At 40.5% G+C, this 19,969-nt stretch overlaps 1 protein-coding gene across 1 annotated transcript in view; it reads left to right on the forward strand.

The window, feature by feature from the left end:
* Window positions 1-688: 688 nt before the first annotated feature.
* Window positions 689-19,969, forward strand: part of dpm1 (dolichyl-phosphate mannosyltransferase subunit 1, catalytic) — a 47,565-nt gene continuing 28,284 nt past the window's right edge. Inside the window, exon 1 of the mRNA XM_055652470.1 lies at window positions 689-871. Within this exon, the coding sequence (XP_055508445.1) occupies window positions 747-871 (125 nt within the window). The 5' untranslated portion in view covers window positions 689-746. The remainder of the gene's footprint in view (window positions 872-19,969) is intronic.

Genomic DNA, 19,969 nt, shown 5'->3' on the forward strand with positions numbered 1-19,969 from the left:
CATAAGTGTGTTTTATTGTCAATTCAAGGCTGGTACTGTATATACGCTGACTTTCCTGCTGGAAACTGTTGAGACTGCCTTAAGGCAGGCCTGAGTTTACAATAGTAGAAGCAAGGAACCGCAAATGCTGGTTTACATTTAAAAAACCCCCCACAAAATGCTGGAGTAACTCAGTGGGTCAGGAAAGAAGGACTGGGTGAGGCCCTTTTTCAGACTCAGTCAGGGGAGAGGGAGTCTAGAGATTTGGAAGGTAAGGTGTGAAAACGACAGATCACAGCAGACGCTGCTCAAGGAAATGTAGAATGGTTCGTTGTTGGCTGAGGGGAAGGTGACAACGAGGCGTACAATCAGTAAAATTAATCAGGAGGACAGTGAAACTAGTCAGAGAACTAGGGTGGGGGAGGGAGAGAGAGAGGGAGAGAGGGAGAGAGGGAGAGAGGGAGAGAGAGAGAGAGGAAGGAAAGCAAAGCAAAGCAAGGGTTGCTTGAAGTTAGATAAATCAATATTCATACTACTGGGTTGTAAGCTGCCCAGGCGAAATTTGAGGTCCTGTACCTCTAATATGCGTTTGGCCTCACTCTGACAGGTTGGTGACATTGTGTGTTGGGAGCCTTCTTGAGTTGACATGGTTGGGTTTGTAGAAACTCAGACATTAGCAGCCAGGCGGACGGAATACTTCACTGGAGCAGCAGCAGCTGGAGGGTTTGTTTTGAGTGAAGCACCAGCTTCCTGTCGGATCGTCCAACATGGCAAGTGGAGAGGGCGCCGTGAAGGGAGCGGGCGACAAGTACTCGGTGCTGCTGCCCACCTACAACGAGAGGGACAACCTGCCCCTCATTGTCTGGCTGCTGATCCGATACTTCGATGAAAGGTACCGGGGCTGAGCCGTGAGCAGCGGGCGCCGGGGGGAGGGGGAATAGGCCGGGGCTGCGGGGAGCCCGTCTGCGGCCTGGGGTTGGGGGCCCTGGGGTTGGGGCCTGGGGGGGGGTGGGGGCCTGGGGGTTGGGCCTGGGGGTGGATGGGGCCTGGGGATGGGCCTTGGGCTGGAGGGCCGAGGATACCGGAGACAAATGTAGCCTCACAACTTCTGCTGGCAGAGGGAGGAGACCATCACTGCTCCCTCTGAAGAAGGGTCTCGACCCGAACCTTCACCCATTCATTTTACTCCAGAGATGCTGCCTGTCCCGCTGAGTTATTCCAGCATTTTGTGTATCTTCGGTGTAAACCAGCATCTGCAGTTCCTTCCTACACATCACTGCTCCCTCGCTGACTAGTCACAAGAAACTGCACACCAAAGATCCTGTAGCGGATCCTATAGCGGAGACCCTGAAATCTTGAGCATAAAGCACAAAGTGCTGGAGAAACTCAGCGGGCCAGTATCTAAGTCTCAAGAAGAGTCCCGACACGAGACGCCCTCTATCCATATTCTCCAGGGATGCTGTCTGACCGGTAGTTACCAGCACGTTGTGTTTTTTTGCTCACTCAAAAAAACTGCCACCCTGCTACCCTTCAAACACCACAACAACTGAGCCAAAAATGGGCAGGAGAGGAGACAGTTACAATCCATTGATCAAGATCTTTCCCAGCAGGTCCCACCCAAAACAAATGAATAATTTCCCCTATATAGCCAAACATTGTATATAGCCAAGGATGGAAATATTGCTGCAGGGATAATCAATGACAGTATCACTGATTTTTAGTAATGACTCGAACAGTTTGATTTTTAGAATCTTACAGGATAAATGTCTACTTTATGTAGACAGCGAACATTTATTGTCAATGCCAAATAGGATGTTTCAGGAGGCAATTAAGAGTCAACCATGTTGAATAGTCTGAAGTTGCATGTTGATGGATCTGAAAAAAACATGTTCCAAATATCAGTCCAAACTTTCCAATCTGGATCAAACAATTTACTTTCTCCTGCAATTGTAATTTAATTGGAACAGAGCTCTTTCTTCCTTTAAGGACATTCCTTAAAACCAGTCACTTTAACCACGATTTTGTGCGCAAATCTTAAAATCTACATTCAGCTTTAATGATCTTCCTGTTAAAGGTGCATAAAAGTTGTTGCTAATCAACTTTCTATTCCACTCCATACCTTAACAACCTGTGTAATATTATCATGGGATAGGTAGATGTCAGTCTGAAGAAGGGTCTCGACCCGAAACATCACCCATTCCTTCTCTCCAGAGATGCTGCCGGTCCCGCTGAGTTACTCCAGTATTTTGTGTCTATCTTCAAATGACGTCACACGCTCCAGACAGCTGTGCGGACGCATGATGACGCGCGCGACCGTCGTGCGTCAGTCACTACCGGCCTGTCGCGTAAATGACGGCCAAGTGGGAAAGGCCCTTATGTCACTCCCAGACCACAAATGCTGGAACCTTGAGCAAAAAAACACTAAGTGCTGGAGTAACTCAAAGAACACAGAACATAGAACAGTACAGCACAAGAGCAGGCCCTTTGTCCTACAATGTATGTGCCGAACATGATGCCAGGACTATCTCATGTCTTCCTGCATATTATCTATATCCGTCCATTTCCTGTAAATCCATATATTGTATCTTTCCAAAAGCCTTTTAAATGCCAATATCATATCTGCCTCAACCATCAGCTGTGACAGTATGTTCCAGGCACTCATCACCCTCTGTTTAAAAAAAAAACATTATCTCCGCACATCTCCTTTAACCTTTGCCCGTTTCACCTTAAACTATGTCCTCTAGTATTTGATTTTTCCATTAGTGTCCTAGGCATCGACGATGTCTTGCTACTCTAGTTTTTGGGGTTATGAGATGGTAAATGGGACCAATGTGCTAACTACAGATATTTTCAAGGATAGGGCAAGAGATGGATAATGAGTAGGGTAGGGCAGGTGGGTAATCCTTTAACTATGAGGTAGTGTGTTTTTTATCAAATTTTATATAAAACTTTGTGTTCCGAATGCATGGTCTCAACATTCTCAATACCACCCCGAATGCTTCTTTTTTATTTTGAGTGATCATGGACTTGGGGTTACAAGGAGTCCGTGGGAATGGTGAACTTCCTCAAGGACGCTTGATGCACATCCACAAATATTTCTCTTTGTCCATGAGTAATCTAGTATGACAGAGTTGGGAATAACCTGGGTCTATTTTGGGAGTCTGCACAACGTAGTATATTGTATTTTCCAGCTTCTGTTGTATCAGTTTTTTAGATAGATCCCCCATTTTATTTAACAGGAATGTTAATGAAAATTTGAGAATTTTAAACATCATTGAAACTATATGTGCACATGACATAGAAACATAGAAAATAGGTGCAGGATGTGGCCATTTGGCCCTTCGAGCCAGCACCGCATGTATTGTGATTTTCTTCAAAAATATATTCTCCCTGTTCTTTGATCCTTGCCTTTCACCCCTCCAGCCTCTGAATCACACCCATCATTCTTTGACGTTTCTGCCATCTTCAACGTGATCCAACCATGTCACAGCTTCCCATCTCCACCCCTTTCTGATTTCCACATAGACCACCCCCACTGCAACTCCCTGCTCTATTCATCCCTTTCCACCCAAACTGTCTCTCTCCTCCTCAGGTACATTCCCATGCAACTGCAATCGATGTAACACCTGTCACCTTTGTCCCGCTGATGTGACCTTCTTCAATCGGTGAGATGAAGTGTAGACTAGGCGCCCGTTTCGCCTCGTGCTCGGTCTACAAAGGCCAGTTGCTAACCATTTTAACTCCACCTCCCCTTCCCATGCCGACCTTCTTGTTCTGGGCCTCCTCCATTGTCAGAATGACAGCACACGCAAATTGAAGAAACAGCCCTTCATATTCCGCTTGGGCGATTTACAACCAGATTGTATTGCATTCTCCAATTATATCTAAATGCACTCTTCTACTCTCTCTTTCCTATGTACCCCCCGTCCCCACCCCCAGTGCACACCCATTTCTCCCACTAGCTTGCCCCTCTTCCTCCCACCCATGTCCCATCCCGCCCACCTCTATCCCTCTGTCTGGCTTTACATTTCACTTCTCTTCTCTCCTTAACTGACATCCTTTTGTCTTATTTTTATTTCTAGCTATTGTCCACCTATCTTCTGATCATCTCTATCTCTCTTTCTCTCCTCCTCTCCCTCTTTCTCCCTCTCTTTCTCCCTCTTTCTCCCTCTTTCTCCTTCCCTCTCTCATTATCTCTCAATTCTCATTTTCTCTCTCCCCCTCCCTCTGAGCTGCATAATTCCCAGTGCACTATGTTCATGTATTCTATTTCTCTTTCTCTCTCTCTCTTTCTCTCTCTCTCTTTCTCTCTCTCTTTCTTCTCTTTTTCCTTGGCTTTATCTTTCTCTTTCTTCCCCCCCCCCTTTTCCAGGTTTCCTCTCTCTATTTTAATCAGTTTGCAGAACCGAAATGTCACCCATGCATTCCCTCCATAGATGCTGCTGATGCTGAGTTACTCCACCAATTTATGTTTTGTTCAAGATTCCGTGTGTCCATGTTCCTTGTGTCTTCCTTTTTTCTTCATATCTTTATATTATGGTTTTTCCAAATATGTTTTGACTAAATGCAGTATTTTAAGCTGAGAATAAAATATTTTTCTTATCCCCATAAATTTGTAGCAACAGAGCATAGGGAAATTATCTTCAGTATTAGAAATATTCCAAGGATTCCGTTTTAATTAGTTAATTATAACCTTGCCTCTGAAATAGAAAGTTATGGGTCCTAGTTTATGAGTTGAGCATTTCATGTCGACGGTATGGTATTGATGAAGGCATACATTGTTTAAGAGAAGCTTCCTAAATGAAATATTAAATCGAGGCTTAATCCACTGATGTAGAAACAAAGAACGGCTGATTCAGGTGATATACAAAAGAATACAAAGTGCTGGAGTAATGCAGCAGGTCAGGCAGCATCTCTGGAGAATGTGGATAGGTGACGTAAGGGTCGACATCCTTCTTCAGACTACTACTTATCTACTTATTCTATTGGTTCATGAGGAATGTTAAAGATCTGTTGGCATTATTTCAAAAGCATCACGGAATTCATTCATTGCCCTGAGCAATACATTTCCCTCTTGAATATCACCATGAACAGATTAACTGATTCAATTTCTTATTGCTATTTATGGGATTTTAATGTACAACAGTGGTTCCATAAGTCAGAATGTAAATGTCCTCCTGGAATTATTGACACATTTCGAGGTACCCTTGCTGTAATGTGTGAACGATATTAACATGGAAGACAATTATAATTATTTCAGTACGATTGGTTCATAAAATACAACTCATAGTTATGAATATAGAAAAACAAGACATTTTACTGCACCAAGTATGAGATGTGCCTAATTCAAGAACTGCCCAGTCTCTGTGATAGAGAAATGAGATGATTTTGGAGATAACTTAAGATTCCCAGATCCCAGTTTCCATATTTCTCCACACTAATAAACATATTTCTCAAAGGAATTCAATATATCATGTATTTGTTACCATCAAAAGCATCATTAAGGAAAATGTATTTTAAATTATTTTTAAGGATTGGTAAAAATTCAGTAGACACTGCATTGGCGCTGTAACTTTGTGTGCTCGTGTAAAACTTCTTCTTTAAAGATATTCAATTTTTTTTCCAAAAATGTTAACAGTGAGATTGCTTACATCTGGATTTTATTTTCCCCCTGCCTCCCCTTATTAAAAATTGCCACTTTCTCAAGTGTTGAATGTCAATAATGTGTTGTGAACATGCAAAACCCATTTCAGATATGCAACTGGGTTTAGTTTTATTTTTTATAAATTCCAGTGGTTCATCTTTATGATTGAAATTGCATTTGCACTGTAGTTCCATCAGTCACTTCTTCCTAGAATGTATAATGAAAAAAAATTATGAGATAAGTTATTAAATATTTACTTGTCCTGTTTGGTTTCCCATGGAATTATTTGTCGTAAATTGGAGAATACACTATTTTACATCATCACTACTTATAATGTGTTTTGTTTTATTGTAACTGTGTGGAAATGATCTAATCCCTTTAAAACCACATAAACTAACAGGAATACATAGACACAATCTGAGATTAATTACAAGCCAATTGTTGTTGGTTTGGCTTTTGGTTCAGTGGAACTTGCAATGTGTGTGTTTCTAAATATCATAAGTTGATTTCTTATTACTACATTGCTTAATTCAATGTTTTTCCACAGCTTAGTTTAGAGATACAGCGTGGCAACAGGCCCTTCCATGCCGAGTCCTTGCTGGCCAACAATCACTCCGTACACATTTGTACTATTACCCCGTACGTACTATCCAACACACTAGGGACAATTTACAGAAGCCAATTAACCTACAACCTGCACGTCTTAGGGATGTGGGAGGAACCCTGTGCAGCCAGAGAAAACCCATGCGGTCACAGGGAGAACGTGCAAACTCTGTACGGACAGCACCCGTTGTCACGATCGAATCTGGGTCATTGGCGCTGTAAGGCAGCAACTCTGCCACTGCGCCATTGTGCCGCCTCATCCTATCCCCAGCACACAAACCCATGCTGCTGACTTATTAATCCTGGCACCTATTACTTAAAAAGTATACAAAATTAATTTCCATGACTATGCAAACGTGATCCCGGCATATTTACTTTTGCTTCCTCCAGTCAAAGATAGAGTACTTTGTTGTGCAACAACAGCTTGCAAAAAAACAATAGCTATGCTAAATACTGCAGCTATGGAACACACACAGATATGTGTAATGAAATTAACAGATGATGCAGATCATAACATTACAATTTCATTATTCTGTACAATAAAGGGACTGTGAAAATCATGTGCTTGGAGGTGTTAGTGCTGTGGAAAAGCAGTAGAGTTACTGAGTATTAGAGTCAGAGTTGTACAATATAAAGTCTTGATGCCAAACCTCTTGCCAATTTACATAAATCCCACACACCTGCATTATGATTGTTTCAGATATTAACCCCTCTTTGTATAAAAATAAATGTATCTCTCAAATCCCCTTTAAAACTCCCATCTCTCTCCTTAAGCCATCCCCTTTAAAACTCCTATCCGTATCCTTAGGCTCATGTCCTCTTCTTTTTGATACAATTCCATGACTATTACCCCATTAATGTCGTCATTATCTTGTATACCTCCATGAAGTCAACCCTCAACTAACTTTGCTTCTGGGAAATCAACCCCATCTAATCCATCTCACCTCAAAACTAAGTCTTGTAATGAAGGCAACATCCTGGTAAATCTCCTCTGCTATCTCTGCAGTACAATCACATCCTTCCCATAGTGTGGTAACCAGAACTTCGCACAATAGTCCAAGTGCAGCATAACCAGGATTTAGTAACATTGCAATATAACATCACAAATTTTACATTCTATGACTCGACCTCTGAAGGCAACATGTCATATGCTGCCTTCATCATCCTAATTAAATCCTTACTTTTGAATCATCTTTTGTCCTCGTATGTTGCCCACAACCCCTCATCTGGTTTAAAACAACTTGTGTAGTGAGAATGATTGCTAGAAAGGTTTTAAGCATGGAACAGTTTGATTTCTGCAAACACTGTGATACTATGCATATAAAATAGAACAAAGTGTTACTCAAAGCTAGTGGAACTGTTGCCATAGCTTCGCCGAGCTGAGTTCAATCATGACCACCGGTGCTGTCTGCATGGAGTTTGCACGTTCTCCCTGTGAACATGTGGATTTCATCTGGATGCTCTGGTTTCCTCCCATTTCCCAAAAAACGAAGTTTGCTTGGTTAGTTGGCCATTATGTCCCGAGTGTGTACGTGAGCAATAGAGTCTTGTAGGATTATTAGGGAATATGAGGAGAATAACATGATTACTTGGGGGGAAAAAAAACACTTGGCTGCATCTGCATTAAAATCGAAGTTGGTACAGTCTATCACCAACTAGTTTAAGTCAACCAGTCAATTTTCTACTTTGTTTTTTTGTTTCTTAATTTTCCGGCACATATACTTTCTGCTCAGTTCTGCCCGACTTTTACTTTCCTGGCCTTATTGACCACTATCACATCAGTGAAATGCACACCCGATAAACAAATTAGATTAGTTATTTTGAAAGCCACATGTGGCATTCTTAAAACAGAATGAATGAGAATGTAAATTACACATGGTTGACATTTGTTGCTGGCATGGGGTTTTATTAATGGTGTGGGGGGGGGAGGGGGGGGAATAAAAAAAAAAGTTACCATCGAAGTAGATCTTTGATAGTGTCGTTTTTACCAATTTAAAAATTTGTGCTGCATTTGAAATAGGATTTTAATCATTGACTTTCCATTTTTGGACGGTGGAAAATTTTCCATAGCTACAACTGGCTTTGTTTTGATGACAACTTCCTAGCAATTAGGTTGATTAATGCCCTCGACTAATGTAGCCAAAGAAGTAGGTTAGACATCATGTTTCTCTGGGAACATTGTTGCAGATAGATAAGGTGACAAAAAGATTTTGATTTATCATATTTTGCTGGGGGTATGAGGGGAAATCTAAAATAACGTTGTGACAATTTTCATATCGGTTCGCTATCTTTAACTAAGGCAAAGGATTTCCTGCATAGTTGGAACACAATTATGCTGGTGGACAACAGCCAATAATACATTGTTGTATAATAAAAGTGCCAGGCATTGGTTGTTGTGTTGCTATGGCCCCAACATAGCAACCACTTACAGTATACACATCTCCAGATGTGGTAAAGCCGAATAAAATAAATCTGTTTAAACAAAAAAAAGCTCAAATGGCATACACACAGGGTAAAACCATGAATCAATTTCATCAAATATAAGTTTCAGTTTTCTTCTTTAAAAAAAAAATCCCTCTTTGGTTGTGAACTGTATTCAAATCTGGATAAAATGTATTAAACTTTTTTAAATCACATCTAATAATCCTTTGAAGTTGAATTTTAAAACAAAAGTAAGTGCTTCTAAAAATAGTTAAAATATCTAAAGTTCTGCATAATGGAATGATATTCCTTTATGGGCATCTATTACCTGGAACCAGTGTTCTCTCCTTTGATAGAACAGAACTTGTACAGAGAGCAAAACTCCCACATCATCTCACACCTTCAGGAGACCATTCAACTTTTTAAAAACTCATTCAGGGTGTGAGCATTGCTAGTGGGGTGTTTATTGCCTATTCCTGTAAGGTATTTGAACCCAGTGAGAACCTCCAAATGAGGTCTATTGCAGACTGCACAGATGCTTAAATGTGAAACACAAGGAGGTCAAAGCTTCTAGTTAATTCAGTTTCTGCCCATTACACCTCAGCACACGTGACATTTGTCAAATAATATGATATATGTACCAAATGGTATATTATAATACACGTCACCTGTTTTTTTTTAAAAAGCATAAACTGATCCAACATAAAATTAACCAAATTGGATTTTTTTATATTTCTGTGATATGAACAGCAGTATCGATTCTATTTATTTTGAATTTATAGATTTGACAAATATCGCTAGACTGTGACCCGTTGTGGATTTAGTAAAGTTGGCGCATCTATACATTTATTAGAAATTTACATGTTGGCTCTTCTTGAACAATTATAAGATCCAAGTTAGGAACATCATTGATCTCATGCATAGTTTACATTATATCATCTTCGCTATTCTGCTGGGCATCGTGCTTTAGAATCAAGGAGTCCATATGAACTGTTCTGAATCTCTCTGATTTTTATGAGATTATTCTTAGAACCATTTACCTCCACTATTTCCCCAATAAGCCATCTTCTCGTGTCTAACCCAATGGAAAGTATTGGCACCAGAACTCTTTTGTGCAAACTGAACAGTTACTCCTTGCAGTTATCCATTGATGCTTATTCTGTTTTAACTTTCTTATTCCAGTTGGACTGAATGAGATTTGACTGGGCTCCGAGTTCATGCATCAGTTTTTCCAGTGCAGTGTATGCTGTTGTGGATTGTGTTGTTGATCTCTAGCTTAGAAAAATTCCTTCCATGACCTGTTTCTGCAATGTCTCCTTTTAACATGTAAACTGACCATTTTGCTTCCTCACTGAACATGGATGGTAAGAAGAATTGAAACAATGTTTTAATCCTTGCTGTTATATGATGCAAGCTCTGACAAAGATAGCTCTGACCTCCTCTATCATTCATTCTGTGATGAGTCATTATTCCACAATGTAATTTCTACATAATGAAACCAAAATGTATTAAAATGGCCTTTAATAAAATCTGACAATGTGCACTTTAACCACATGTGATTTTTTTTTCTATTGCAAATCACAAATTGTGGACTTCAGAGGCAAATAAATAAATGATTGCTCTTTGTACCAGACATTATGGAGGGCATTGTATGTATGCTCTTCATAAGAAATGTTCCAGTCTTGTAACTCAGAATATAATTACCGCCATCTTTCTTGAGTGTAGATTTTTCCATTTTTGGTCAGCATTGTGATGTGTAAACAATCGGTTTCTCATGAGTACCGTCGATTGAACTACACAGCTGCAATCACTGCAAGCAAGTTTTATGTTGTAATCTCCCAAAAAAAGATTCACTGCTAAGGCTTTTCTTTTCCCTCAGCTTTCATTCATGAGGTACTGGCCTGGATGGATTTGGCATTAGGTTTAACACTCGTGGAGCTTGGTGCCCTTTAATAGCCATGTGTTATTCATTAAACAGATCTTCACATGTTCTAGAAACTACTTTAAGCATTGTTATGAAGCATTCACACTAAATATGTTTTGCCAATCCATCCCCAACTCTCTCAGCCAATCTTTTTACATGATAAGCCACTATGATTTGGATTGTATACTCCCAACAGCTCTTGAATTTCAGTGCAGATCTGAACTTTTTTTTTACACTTTCCTCTGACCCCATCTCTTTGGCCAGTTCTAACCCCTTGTTCAGCTTTCACTATCCTCACAAATCTTCCCCTCCCTGACCCCGAGACACAGTTCCTCAGCAAGAGGCCTCTGGTTTGTCTTCATCCACACCCATGTAAGTGAATTCTGAATATGACACGACATTTAACTTTTCTTTCACTGTCCCCACCTTTTGGTCAGGAGTCTTCACTTCAAATTGTAAATCCTTCCCTTGCCAGGATTTCCGTTGCCTCCGGCCTCTTGTCTTCTCTAGCTCCAGTCATTGCAGACCACTGATGCAATAATGACCATCCTTATTTTTTCTATTTCCTTTACTTGCTCTAACATTCTGTCTTCTGAACGCAACAGTCAATTTATGAAGAACTAAATCAATATCATCATCAAACTCATAGAGAAGGGTAGCACTTGTTGTGTGGTGAGCTGACTCCTATGTTGCAGACACCAAATGTCAACCCACCAAAACTTACTTTCTCACACCTCCCTCTGCACTATGACCCTATTACTAATGGTCTGGCTATTGTCTACCAGCTGGTTGCATATTTAATTTCCTCAAGAGATCTTCCATCCAAAGCTTTCAGTGTTGCAATCTCCCAGTGCTGCACAGCTGCTTGTATCTCCTGCCCAAAATTCAGAAGCAGAACTGTTACAGCATTGTTTCAGGCTGCATCAACCACACATAGCAATAACAGGATCGGTCCAAGTCAGCATGGATTTACGAAGGGGAAATCATGCTTGACTAATCCTCTGGAATTTTTTGAGGATGTAACTAGGAAAATGGACAAGGGAGAGCCAGTGGATGTGATGTACGTGGACTTTCAGAAAGCCTTTGATAAGGTCCCACATAAGAGATTAGTGGGCAAAATTAGAGCACATGTTATTGGGGGTTGGGTACTGACATGATAGAAAATTGATTGGCAGACAGGAAACAAAGTGTGGGGATAACGGATCCCTTTCAGAATGGCAGGCAGTGACTAGTGGGGTACCGCAAGGCTCGGTGCTGGGACCGCAGCAATTTACAAAATACATTAATGATTTAGATGAAGGGATTAAAAGTAACATTAGCAAATTTGCAGATGACACAAAGCTGGTGACAGTGTGAACTGTGAGGAGGATGCTCTGAGGATGCAGGGTGACTTGCAGGTTGGATGAGTGGGCAAATGCATGGCAGAAGCAGTTTAAAGTGGATAAATGTGAGGTTATCCACTTTGGTGGTTAGAACAGGAAGGCAGATTATTATCTGAATGGTGTCAAGTTAGGTAAAGGGTAAATACAACGAGATCTGGGTGTCATTGTTCAACTGTCACTGAAAGTAAGCATGCAGTACAGCAGGCAGTGAGGAAAGCTAATGGCATGTTGGCCTTCATAACAAGAGGAGTTGCGTATAGGAGCAAAGAGGTCCTTCTGCATTTGTACAGGGCACTAGTGAGGCCACACCTGGAGTATTGTGTGCAGTTTTGGTCTCCAAATTAAAGAAAGGACATTCTTGCTATTGAGGGAGTGTAGCGTAGATTCACGAGGTTAATTCTCAGGATGGCGGGACTGTCATATGTTGAAAGAATGGAACGACTGGGCTTGTATACACTGGAATTTAGGAGGAGAGGGGATCTTATTGAAACATATAACATTATTAAGGAATTGGACACGCTAGAGGTAGGAAACATGTTCCCAATGTTGGGGGAGTCCAGAACCAGGGGCCACAGTTTAAGAATAAGGGGTAGGCCATTTAGAACAGAGATGGGGGAAAAACATTAGCACCTAGAGAGTTGTGAATCTGTGGAATTCTCTGCCTCAGAAGGCATTGGAGTCCAATTCTCTGGATGCTTTCAAGAGAGAAAGAGCTCTTAAAGAAAGTAGAGTCAAGGGATATGGGGAGAAGGCAGGAACAGGGTACTGATTGTGGATGATCAGCCATGATCACAGTGCATGGCAGTGCTGGCTCGAAGGGCCAAAAGGCCTACTCCTGCACCTAATGTCTATTGTCTATTATCTATTGTCTATTCAATTTGCATCATATTAACAAACATAAGACACAAGGACCTCAAGCAAGATATGCTTAGTTTATTCATAGATTCTATTCAGGCTGTTTCGTTGCTTGGTAGTACATGCCATGATGGGTTTGGACATCAATTTGAATCGGATATATCCATGAATGGTGACCAAGAAGTTTCAGGTGTTGGCTGAAAGCTAACCACCATGGATACACATCTTTTCGAAAAGACAGACAAGGGGACAGGAGTGGCTCTGGAGTAAGGAACAAAATCCAATCCTTAGCAAGAAACGACATAGGATCAGAAGATTTACAATCTTTGTTTGTAGAGTTGAGAAACTGTACGGATAACAAGACCCTGATGGGAGTTATATACAGGCGTCTGAATAACAGCCAGGATGTAGGGTGCAAATTACATCAGGAGATAGAAAAGGAATGTAAGAAAAACAATGATCATGGGGGATTTCAATATGCAAGAAGACTGAAAATCAGGTTGGTACTGGATCGCAAGAGACCAGATTTATAGAATGCCCATGAGATAGCGTTTTAGAGCAGCTCGTGTTTGAACCCATTCGGGAAAAGGCAATTCTGGATTTGGTGTTGTGTAATGAACCAGATTTTATTGGGGAGCTTAAGGTGAAAGAACCCCCAAGAGGCTATGATCATAATATGATAAATTCATTAACAAGGATAAGCTGAAATCAGATGTATAGGTATTACTGCTGAATAAAGGTGACTGTGGAGGCATGAGGGAGGAACTACATGTTAATTGAAAAAGCCCCTAGGAATCAAGAATGACGGTGGAACAGCAATAGCAGGATTTTTTGGGAGTAATTTGAAAGATGCAGGATCTTTTCATCCCAAAGAAAAAGAAATATACTAAGGGGAGAGTGAGGTAACTGTGGCCAACAAAGGAAGTCAACGACAGCGTAGACTATTTTCTAAATTGGGAGACGTTCAGAAATTGGATATCAAAGGGGACATGGGTGTACATGGGTGCATTCCAAAAAATTAATTTACAGGTTGAGTCGGTGGTACAGAAGGCAAGTACAATGATCAGCACCATAAAACAAGCTTGGCCTACATAGGTCACCTTAAGTGGATAAGTTGGGAAGTGGGTGTTCCAAAAAAGAGAGCCCGATACATTATACAAGAAGGATAAAACGCTATTAAAAACATTAAATTTACATCTTTGAGATGAAAGAATAGTCACTCAAGGCACTGTCATTATGTTGTGCTGTTTTAAACAAGTCCAGATTGATTCTTACACCAATTTTCCTATTTTTTATCATGGGAACGGATATGGCTGCTCCAGTTGGGCCGGAGTTCCAGAACCCAAGCTGCAGAGGGCAAATTAGACTCACCGATTGGTGGTAGAAGCTGGCTATGGGAATGATCTAGTGGCTCTGGAGTTCCAGAACCCCAGCCATGGACGGCCACAGCCACAACTTGCTGCAGTAGTCCCGATAAGTTCGAGATTGTCCGCCTCACCCAGCCAAGAGGCCACATTTTTTGGGGGGATTTCAAGTGCGCTCTTGTAATTTTGTCCGGACAATCGGTGGTGGACCTGTTTAATAACTCAGATATTAGTGATAAAGCCAGTATTGCCAAACTACACTGGAATTCGGCACGGTAAAATGTTGAGATTTCTGCTTTTGGAAATACATGAATTGTCGAACACAGCCCAGACTTACCAACGAAGTAAGAATTAAAAATCCGACGAAAATGGTGTCCAATGGCAGGGTCAACATTTACACTAATATATTATCTCTTCAATCCTGAACTAGGTCCCAAGATCCTGTTGATTTTATTGGATTTTGTAAGGTTGCTATTTAGGAAGCAAAAAAAATGGAGTACTAAAGTTCTCATGATATAATTGTACAAGTTGTAGGTGAGACCATACATGGAGCACTGTAGCCAGATCTGTTCACCAGCTATTGGAATAATGTAAAGGGCCTGTCCCACTTTCACAACCTAATTCACGACCTTTTTTACTCGTGGACATTTTTCATCATGCTAGAAAAACGCCCCGACCTACTTGATGCCACGAGTACCTACGACTAGCATCACGGCCTGCTACGACCTACCTACGATCTAACTAAGACCTCGTGACGACCATGCTACGAGAGTATGAGTCAAGGGCAAACTCGGCAGAGGTCGTGAATTAGGACGTGAAAGTGGGACAGGCCCTTAATTAAGTTGGAAAGGATGCAAATGATATTTACTGGGATGTTATCGGGGCTTGCGGGCTTGAGTTACAGGAAGATGCTGGAGAGCTGGAACATTATTCTTTGTAGCGTAGGAGGCTGATGGGTGATCCTATTGAGTATACAAAATAATGAACAGCATGGATAAAATGAACACTTGTTTTTTTTTCCCCACAGTAGAAGATTCTAAGACTAGAGGGTATAGACTTAAGGTGCGAGGGGAGAGGTTTAAGGGGGACCTCGGGGGCAATTTTTGCACGTAGAGGGTAGTCCATATCTAGAACAAGCTGCCACACGTATAGGTGGATACAATTACGACTTTCAAAAGACATTTGGTCAGATATTCCTTCATTAATTGAAAAGCGTGATATAGGTGAAAGCTGGATTTTGTTTCCTTCATCATCCTGAATTCTCAGTCCTACTTCCATTGATATCCTTCCATGCAGTATCCATAAGTCAGTGATGAAGCCTTTGTTAGAGATCTTCAGCTACTGCATGCAGCTGCTACAACTGCTGCAGGAATAAATCTGCACTTCTAAAAGCAGTGTGATTTGCTTCTGCTTTCACTTTCTTTCTAGCTAAATGGCTCAAGTATGGCTGCAAAAGATCCAAAGAAACCAGCAAGCCAGCATAGAGAATTGTGAATATTCACAATAGTTTCCATTGGATGTTGATATCATGTTAGCTTGGAAATTATGATGACTGACCCATTTGCGCATGAAACCCCAGCTTTCCAGTTGCTAAGTGTATAAGTAGATACAATTACGACTTTCAAAAGACATTTGGTCAGATATACGAATAAGATTGGTTTAAAGAGATTTAGGACTAGCCCAGAATACCAACTTGGACATAGTGACATTTCAGCCTTATGTTGCTACACAGTCTTATTAAGGAAGCACCAATTTTCTTATCATTTGTGAGTTTATCGTGGGAAGGGGGTTGGTTGGACTTGGTTGAACCAACCACTGTTCTGTTTATTCGTATTCAAAATATTACAGCTACTTTTTTTCCCCTCTCCTGTGCAATTTTCATTAATGAAACTTGTCGGGAGAGTAGATTCGTAAGCGATTCTGCAGATTCGTACAGTTTTTTATTGGTATAGCCATTTTCAAATAGGAACTTGATAGCACAATAGTTTTTGAAGCATCCAATCCACAATACCATAGCAGGCTCACAAATTGAAATGCGCATTTTTCCTGATTGAAAAATGCTGTTGGAACTGAGCAGTAATTCAATTTTCATTTTCCAAGTATAAAGAGAGTGGGAAGTATGGAGAATTACATTTTTGTGTCATGGATTTTTTCATTTATCCAAATTGCTCCTCAATGTAATTTGACTATTTTTCCTCAATAGTATGTCAGATTTATTTTAAGATACATTTTCTAAATTGCCTTCAGTCTGCCAATTTAAGGGCCTGGACATTATTCATGGAGTTATGTTCAAATTTAGGTGCATTTTTGAATTGGTTTGAATTTGAATTAAACAATAATTTCAATGAACAAGTACAATGGCTAAAGCGAAAGAAGAACAAATTATTAAATTTTAGGGTCTTAATTAAGCTGATAGCAGTTCAATTTCCAATCCTAGTTTATCAAACTATTTTTCTAATAGGATCTGAAAGTTATTTATTATTTTGATATATGGTACTGGATCAATCGTCTTAATATTATCTCCTTTCCCAACAGTCCTTAATCAATGTTTTCTTGCTTTAAGTGCAATGCTGAATTTCAACATTTATTTGTCTATTTTATTCTACTATAGTCATATTTGCACAACTGGAAATCACGCTCTTTGGTCCAATTCATCCAGATTACCACTGAATGACTCTAGATTCGATTGACAATGTTAAATTGTTTTGTAAAAAAGATCAGTACAGCTCAAGATTTTTTGGGGCTGGATACTGAGAGATAGGCAGAATGTTTACTATATTTTCCATATGTCATGAAAGTTGCTAAGAGGCCTCTTGCAGAAATTATGAAATTCTAAGTTTTGATTTGGTTACTTTGGAGAGGATGTGGAGGAGATTAACCAGGACGACAATAAGGATGGAGTACTTGAGAAGATTCTAAAGAATTTGGAATTGGATGGGTCAGACATTTCCAAGAGAAGATTTAACAGGTGTTCAATTTATTAATGTTTGTAGTAGAGAAGAACCTTTCCACTGGTAGGAAGAATAATAGCCAGAGAGGACAAATGTAATTATTAGCAAAGGAAACTGGCCTTACACAGTGGAGTTCTAATCTTAAAACTGCTGTTTGAAAGGATGTTGGAAGTAGAATCAACAGCCTTCTAAAAGGGAATAGAAAGTTACTTTAAGAGGAATAATCTCTAGGGCTGGAAATAGGCATTATGGACATAACTATCTCCTCCAGCATTCCATTTGTGCATGATTCAATAATGTTTGTGGAGCCTAGCATAATTTTTAGGGAGAATTTTATATCAAATGTTTTCCAACAGCAAGTTCATGGAGACATGAGGGACTACGTCTTACTGTTAAGGCCTGACAGCATTACTAGCATTTTCTATTTTTGTTTATTCCTTGGGTCCCTTTTCAGCTTTTAATAAAGTGGATATCAAAAAGTAATGCTGGTTTACTAAAAAAGACACAAAATGCCAGAGTAATTCAGGTCAGGCAGCATCTCTGGAAGACTAGGCGATGTTTCAGATCCGGACCCTTCTTCAGATATGGTTGGATTTACAGCTTCTTGTACCTAGAAGGCTCAGGTACAGGAAGGGAGCTACTTGAACCTATAAAGTTCAGTTACAGGAAGGGTAAACGTCCCCGGTCAGGTGCAGAAAATCAGTTTATTTCGGTTTCCTGCTTGAACATCCACCAACCTTCAACCCAGATTTTCTTCCATTAATTTCTTGACGGCACCCCTCCGTCCCAACCTAATTTCCTTGTATAAATGTAAAAGTTAAAATGCTAGTAACCTCACTAGAAATTAGATTTAAAGATATTATTTGAGTTACTAATATCCATTGGGAGATTGCCAAGGACAAAGGAGGGGCCGGGGCCGTTAGATGTATGAAAATAGCAGTGGCGGATACTGGCAGCACGACACTTGCTTGAAGTTCAGGAAATAAAGCTCCAGGCAACGTAAATTGGCAATAGCTCCAAATTTTGATTGCAATCTCTGTTACAAAGGAACAGGTTCAGGGATCTGACTAGTAGAACAGAAAAAGGCTCCCTCGTCTGTTGAGATACAAATCAATTTTATTGGCAGAGAGAGAACAAAAATGGTATGTGCGGGCAGAGAGAGAACAAAAAATGGTCTCTCTCTCTCTCTCTCTCTCTCTCTCTCTCTCTCTCTCTCTCTCTCTCTCTCTCTCTCTCTCTCTCTCTCTCTCTCTCTCTCTCTCTCTCTCTCTCTCTCTCTCTCTCTCTCTCTCTCTCTCTCTCTCTCTCTCTCTCTCTCTCCTCTCTCTCTCTCTCTCTCTCTCTCTCTCTCTCTCTCTCTCTCTCTCTCTCTCTCTCTCTCTCTCTCTCTCTCTCTCTCTCTCTCTCTCTCTCTCCTCTCTCTCTCTCTCTCTCTCTCTCTCTCTCTCTTCCTCTCTCACTTTCTCTCTCACTTTCTCTCTCTCTCTCTCTCTCCATCCGCGTGCTGATCGCAACTCAGCCCATCGGTGAACCCCTCTCGTACATAAACTCACTTGTGGCTTACTGGCGCCTGCCTTGATACAGGTAAGAAATCAGCCGTTGAAATAACCGCCGGTAAGTCCTGGCCAATAGTGCTGCTCCCAAATTCAAACTATAACCAATGGTAGGGGACTGCATTTGGGAACAAAGCGCTCTCAGCCTTATACTGGCGTGTAAAGCAATGCACAGCGCTACAGACTTGACGCGTAAACCAATACACACCGCGCTGCAGACTTGGCGTGTAAAGGTAGTGGACACAGCGCTGCCGGTTTGGCGCGCAAAGGTTTAAACAGCGCTGTTGGCTTAGCGCATGGGGATTTAAACAAAGCGCTGTAGGTTGCAGCGCTATGGGTTCTAAATTTAGCGCTATGGCGTTTAAACATAGCTCTATGGGCTTTAAACATAGCGCTATGGCCACAGAGCTATGGGTCACAGACTGTTCGGGCAGAATTCTCGTATAACACATCACAACATATAGTACTGAAGAAGGGTCTGAAGAAGGGTCTCGATCCAAAACATCGCCTATTCCTTCGCTCCATAGATGCTGCCTCACCTGCTGAGTTTCTCCAGATTTTTTGTCTACCTACAACATATAGTACAGTGATTTAAATCAGAAAATACACTTTTTGTTCAATATGGTATTTGCATGGTGTACCAATCCCCTACATCCATTGTGGTGGTTTCATGTGGTTTTCAAAACTTTTCATGTTGCAGTGACCCAGGTTCAGTCTCAACGTGAATAAAGAGGTGACACTTCTTCAGTAATATTCAGAATTCAAATACCGTAAAAGCATATAATGGTTAAAAAGTCAAACGCACATTAATTTAATCTGCAGTATGCAAATTTGATCTCAAATTTTATTGTGAGCTCATTTTATTTAGTGTAGTTATTAGTCGAATGATCAATAATACTGAATAATGGAATGTAAAATTGAAGGCATAGTCACATTTTAAGTAATTGGCTCAGTTTTTGGTTGTAATTTTGTTTTAAAAGGAAAAAATTCAGAGTTGTTAATTACCTAATTCCTGACTCTTTGTACATTTAGGATCTTAATGCCAATAGCCTGCTTTGAGTGTCAGCAAATCCATTGAACTCTTTTTTTCCCCAAGGGAATTTTCATTTAAGACTTTCATTTCATAGTGTGAACCAAAATACAATTCCAGCGGTCTCTGCAATGTAGGATGCCATTTTGCTGAACTAAATATGGCCAAGTTTACACCAGGTTAATAGTTCTGACTTACTTTTTGATATCCACTTTATTAAAAGTAGAAGGAACCCAAATATAAAACAAAATTAGAAAATGCTA

This window comes from Leucoraja erinacea, chromosome 21, assembly GCF_028641065.1.
Source record: "Leucoraja erinacea ecotype New England chromosome 21, Leri_hhj_1, whole genome shotgun sequence".
Lineage (NCBI taxonomy): Eukaryota > Metazoa > Chordata > Chondrichthyes > Rajiformes > Rajidae > Leucoraja > Leucoraja erinaceus.